The sequence below is a fragment of the Nicotiana tomentosiformis genome, chromosome 3, assembly GCF_000390325.3.
Source record: "Nicotiana tomentosiformis chromosome 3, ASM39032v3, whole genome shotgun sequence".
Lineage (NCBI taxonomy): Eukaryota > Viridiplantae > Streptophyta > Magnoliopsida > Solanales > Solanaceae > Nicotiana > Nicotiana tomentosiformis.
The window spans coordinates 61841568-61847240 of NC_090814.1; the positions used below are offsets into that span (position 1 = coordinate 61841568).

At 37.8% G+C, this 5673-nt stretch overlaps 1 protein-coding gene across 1 annotated transcript; it reads left to right on the forward strand.

The window, feature by feature from the left end:
• Positions 1 to 552: 552 nt before the first annotated feature.
• LOC104110242 (protein ZW2-like) lies at positions 553 to 1707 on the forward strand. Its single transcript, XM_009619690.2, has 2 exons — positions 553 to 1020; positions 1450 to 1707. The coding sequence occupies exons 1-2, from the start codon at positions 574 to 576 to the stop codon at positions 1705 to 1707; spliced, it is 705 nt and encodes a 234-aa protein (XP_009617985.1). The 5' UTR covers positions 553 to 573.
• The last annotated feature ends 3966 nt before the right edge of the window (positions 1708 to 5673 follow it).

The following is a 5673-nucleotide window of genomic DNA, read 5'->3' on the forward strand; positions in this document are numbered from 1 at the left end:
ATATCTTGTGCAGCAGCCTATGTGCATACAAGTATTTGATCCTACGTCAACTCTTCCCTGGCAATCTGTGCGGCCATTTTATGGCCACCATTTACTATCGTTTCCTTTAAACCATAGCTGCCGTAGCAATCAAAATATGATTTTCAAGGAGACAATCTCAACACCGTCTCTACCAAGAAATATAGAGCAACAAATATTATCATAATATAAAGAAAAATAGTCCTATAATTTTCATGCCACAATTCCAGTTGACGTATATGCCTCAGCTGCTGGCTAGCTACTAGACTACACCGCCATTACTAGCTAGCTACCGACAGCGTATATGTGGTTTCATTTCTTCGGTAAGAAGTTTTGTCAGTTTTAAATTCCAGTCTTCCAAACATCTCAGTAATCCAGAAATTACTTTCGTCTAATCGAAAAAATGAATTTAAAACGAAGTTTTACCCACTAAACAATCACTTTTTTCGTATACTACTATTTATATATATGATTGGATCACTAGAATTCATATCTTGCATATAAGCTACTTTCTTGAAATATTCTAGGCACTAATTAAAAAGACAGTGCCTTAGAATGATTCCAACTGCTATGCAACTTGAATCCAATAACCATTTAATTGAATCTTTCGAAACCTTCTTTCAGAGCTGGCTGATTGAACAAGAGCGTTACTTACAACAATTGCTTCGCTTAAGCTCCGAAAGCTGCAATGAAAATTGCATTAGTGAAAAAAGACTCATCATAGACCAAGTGTTGGCCCATTACCGTGCATATTACATAGCCAAATCAAAAGTTACACAGGAGAATGTTTTCCTAGTGTTATCCCCTACTTGGTTCACGGCTTTCGAGCGCACTTACCTATGGATAGCAGGGTTTCGACCAGGACTAGCATTTACGCTGGTGAACAAGAATGTCTCGGACTTGTCGCGGAATCAGTCTTTGATGCTGAAGGAGTTATTGGATGAGATTAAGGCCGAGGAGAAACAACTTACTGATGAATTCACCAGGGTTCAACAAACCATGGTACTTCTTGTTAAAATAAATTCTCTCCTCATCCGCCATATTATCTGTCTTTTAACATTAATAAGAAACACATTTAATAGACTTTAATGTCAGGGGAGTATATATTACCCAAATTAGGATGCATGTAAACGCATGTTTTCTTTGCTGAACTAAATATTTTATGTACATATTTTCTAAAAATTAATCTAATATTATTTACTGATTCCGTGCTCCAATAAGGCATGCATTTAATTGAGTGTTCGAATTATTTTACTCAAAGAAACATGGATTGATTCCCACTAAATACTTTATTCTTCCTCTTTTCTTTAGTGATGCACCTTTGTTCTTGAAATCCTAGATCAATGTTTGTTTTAATGTTAATGAACTAACTTTTTGATAGGTGCAAAATGGCTCTTGTTTAGTGCCAGTGATTAATTTCTTTAACTGCAGGTATCACAAACAATGATTTTGCTAGCGAGGGACGAGGGACCACTGGAGAACGGGAGGTTGACAGAACTAAATAGGGCAATTGATAGGTTGAGGTTGGCAATGGAGACACTAGTTGAATGTGCAGATTATCTGAGGGGGAAGACAGTGTTGAGGATTGTGGAAATCCTAAGTGCAGCTCAAAGCGTGAGATTCTTGGTTGCTGCTACCCAATTTCAGCTCAGGATTCGAAGTTTGGGCCTGCAAAGAGAAGCTAATTAGCATCGTAATCCTCGTTTATGAGCATATAACATGCTATTAAATAATTGTGTACTATTTCGTGTTTTGGTGTAATTAGATTAAACTAAAGAAAAAAAATAACCAAAAAAAGTTGGTGGCGTCGAGTATTGTTGGAAGTTTACAAGTTAATGAGGAAATTAGTGTTAACCAAAATTGGCTCAAAAATATTATGTCGAGATTCCCCACTAGTGTATCTCGTAAAGAATGCCTAGACATATATAATTGCTTTCATATCTTAGTGCTAGAGGACAATTGGCATATTCAACTTTATATGTCAATAAAAATATTTGCCATACTGACTCTCTTTTTGCATCTACTAAAATAATAAACTTACATTCCATCAAAGAATAATAATTACACGTCTGTCTGTTTCTCAAAAGCTCATGAGACAACTCTTTTCACATAAAGTGATAATCAAGCCAGACATTAGCTTGTTGTCATTTATATTAGTTATCCAACTAGTATCACAATACCTTTCTGATACCGAAGGGAATAAAGTAACATAATTTGTACTTTTAAAATAACCAAATGTCGTTATTATGTCTCTCCAAAGATCACTCCCAAGATGATGAGTACATATTAACATAAACCGCAGAGCAATATTCACCCCCGTGTAATTCGTAGTTTATATTATAGTTTCAATTACACTAGCCTAGTCTAATTGGCTAACATATCTTTCCAAAGTCTCAACCCTTTTATTAAAAACATCAAATGGCATATTAAAATCCATAATACCCACATGATCATTAATCAATTTTGAAAGAACCTTTTCAATGCGGTGAAACTGACCTAAAGCATAACCCCCACTACATTTTAAATTCGAAAAAGGTCCAAATATGCTTTTGTACTATACGAAATTGAGCACATTTGCTCTTCGTTAATACTTTAGCTCAAATATGCCCTTACCGTCACATAGTTGGTCCATATATGCCATTTTCGAAATGAAATCCACCCAAACTAATTAGCTCTTTCGTTAATTGTAATAAAGTGTATTACAAACACTATTTCCATTTTATTAGTACTTTTTTTCTTTACCTATCTCTTTTCCTTCTTCTTTTTTCTTTTCTTCTCTTTTTTTTTCTTTTTCTTTCCGATTTCCTGCATTACTGATGTCTTCTCCATTTTCGTCACCAATTTCACTTGACAAAACTCATGATCTCAAGCATTAATGTAAGACTAATCCTCTTACTACCTTGAAAATAATCTTCCACGTAATTTTATTCGTGCTTCCAATTTGTACACTAATCTAGTTTTAGTTGTACAATGAATAAGAAAATTAATTATTAACCATATATTATTCTTATCATCACAACATGCAAATTGAGTATACTTTTGAGATCATCACAATAAACATCTACCCTAACACTTTTGTTAGTATCCAAATTCTAGAAATCATATAGGGTAGTATATTGAAATAGATAGAGTTAAGATTGTAGAACCCGATTTCTTGTCGATCCAGTTTCTCGAGCAATTGCTTTCTGATTTTGGCATCAAACCAATGTCTTCAAGTGATATGATGTATCACTGGATTGATCAAACAGACACTCGAGAATTTTAGGCATTTAATTAGAAGCACTGGCGTACAGGTTTTTAGTAGTTCCCACGATGTCTTTTCCTTCCCAATCGTAACCACAAGTATATCATCTTTGGTTGGATAAATTGATCTTACTTATAGTTTTCAGAAACTTTAGTAAGTTTCCAACGCTAACGGCGTAAATTTGATTCCATTCAATCACTGGCAGTCTGTTGCTTCGCCGTTTTCCTCTACAGATGATCATAATTTCTTTCCTGAGTTTTCCCTCTATCAGCCATAGAGTTATCCCATAAATTCCTTAAGATTGTTAGCAAAAATATTATATAGGTTTGCGGGATTTATAAACCGGTTCTTGATAGAGTGATTCTTTGTGCTTAAGGAATTTAAGCCCCCACTATTTGCTGCATGGGCTTGCGGCAGAATTCCTCAGGATATTACAAAAGCCAAATAAAATCCAAGTTCTAGCAATAACCTGAAATTTTCTTAAGAACATAGTTGTGTGTTTTTAGGAGAAGGAGATAAGAATCTGACTATTTTATTGTTTTTTTTCTTCTGAATGTGTGTCCCTCGTGTATTTATAATACCTTAGGTGTCGTTTGGAGCATGTCTAATTAGGAAGAGACACACCTCTTCAAAAAGACACTTCCAATAGTTACTTTTATTAAATTAGCACTTCCTACTCTCCTATATAAATTATCAACTATTCCAAAAGATCATAGTCCGACGTGGATGTAACGTTGTAGCATCAAGTTCTCCATAACACTTTTAACCTGGAGCAAAAATTTATGTGCAAGAATTACTAAAATTATAATAAGTAATGAATATGAACTCATAAGTAATGTTAAAAATAGAATGTGTTCAATATTAAAAAGTTTAAATGTTAGCAAGTTAGGCTGGGATCAGTTTTCAGAAGAGACTTAGGTGAGACTATTGGTGTATCAGTCGCAGGACGTGGCTCAGTTCTGGGTTCGAGACATATAAGTACTCTAGTAAACCTGTAGATATGGTGCACTAAAATTATTACTAATAAAATCTTATAACCAGATTGTTGTCAAAACGAGTTACAGATTCTCCATTGGGGTGCCATACTTGTAATCAGGCCAGGTTGGAGCATTTGGTTGTGTAGCAACTAGCAAGCTATACGGCTCATTACAGAGCTGCTGAGCGACCCCTAGCGAAGGAGCTCCTTCCCTTGTCGCTCAGCAGCTCTTTGAGGTGCCCTTGCTGCAACATGTTCACTAACTATTGCCTTAAGGAGATACAATCTTCTGTTTTGTGTCCGCGTTCCTGGTGCAATTCGCAGAGGGCGTCAGAGTTCCTGGTACTCTAATCAGATCTCATCTTTGGCTGCCACTTCACCTTTGTTCCGAGTTTCTCCAAGGCATAGACTATTTCTGTTGGCGAAACACAAAAAATGTGAGCAGATAACAAGAGGGAATACCTCTCTCGTTCTTGTGAATCCCCGTCCTCGGCCTAGATGGGCTTTCATCATAGCAGAAGGAAGGAGGGGCGGGGGCCCTGACGTAAGGCTGATGTCGTTCCCTGTTTGGCCATGAGACTGGGTGATCACTCCTCATGTTATCTCTTCGTTCTTTCTAGACTCGGTTTTTACTGAGATGAGCCGTCGAGTTGGTCCATTGAGGTCGTTATCATCTGCTCGAACTTCGGCACAATAGGCATTATGGATTTCGTCCCAAGTGGTAGGAGGGTACTTAATCAACCGGCTCAGCAACTTTCTGGTTGCTCGGAAATATTCGGTAAGGTCATCCTTACCCTGTTGAATCGGGTGGGGAAGTCCCTCAGTCCCTCTCTTAGGGATTTCTTGATGGCGAAGATATCGTTTACACTTGTTTCGGCTTTCTTGGCCCCGGTATACGCCGTCACGAACTTATCGGCCATTTCTTCGAATGTTTCTATGGAGCGTGCTGGAAGCTGCGAATACCATTTTAATGCCCCTCCAGTGAGGGTTTCGCCGAATTTCTTCAGCAAAATGGAGGACACCTATTCCTTGGTGAAGTCGTTGCCCTTCACGGCGGTGACGTAATGAGTCACGTGGTCTTCGGGGTTGGTTGTCCCGCGTATATCCTGAGATATAGTGGCATTTTTAAGGTCTTTGGTATGGCATGTGGGGCTGCTTCATCGCTATATGGCTGCTCTACAAACCTGTCGGCGTCCCTTATCGGTAATATCTTAAGGGCGCCCGTTATCTTGTAGACTCGTTCTTGTTGTTCTTTCTTTTGTTCTCTGAGCGTTTTGTTCTCATTCTCTATTTCTTCCATTCTTCTTAAGACAACGGCGAGGACGTCGTCACCTGCACTGTCAGTAACATTGTGAATTATACCTGGGGTTGGAGGGTTTGGTTGATCGCCCTGTTCGTTTCATTGTTGTACCGTGTGAGCTCTCGTGGTTTCTAT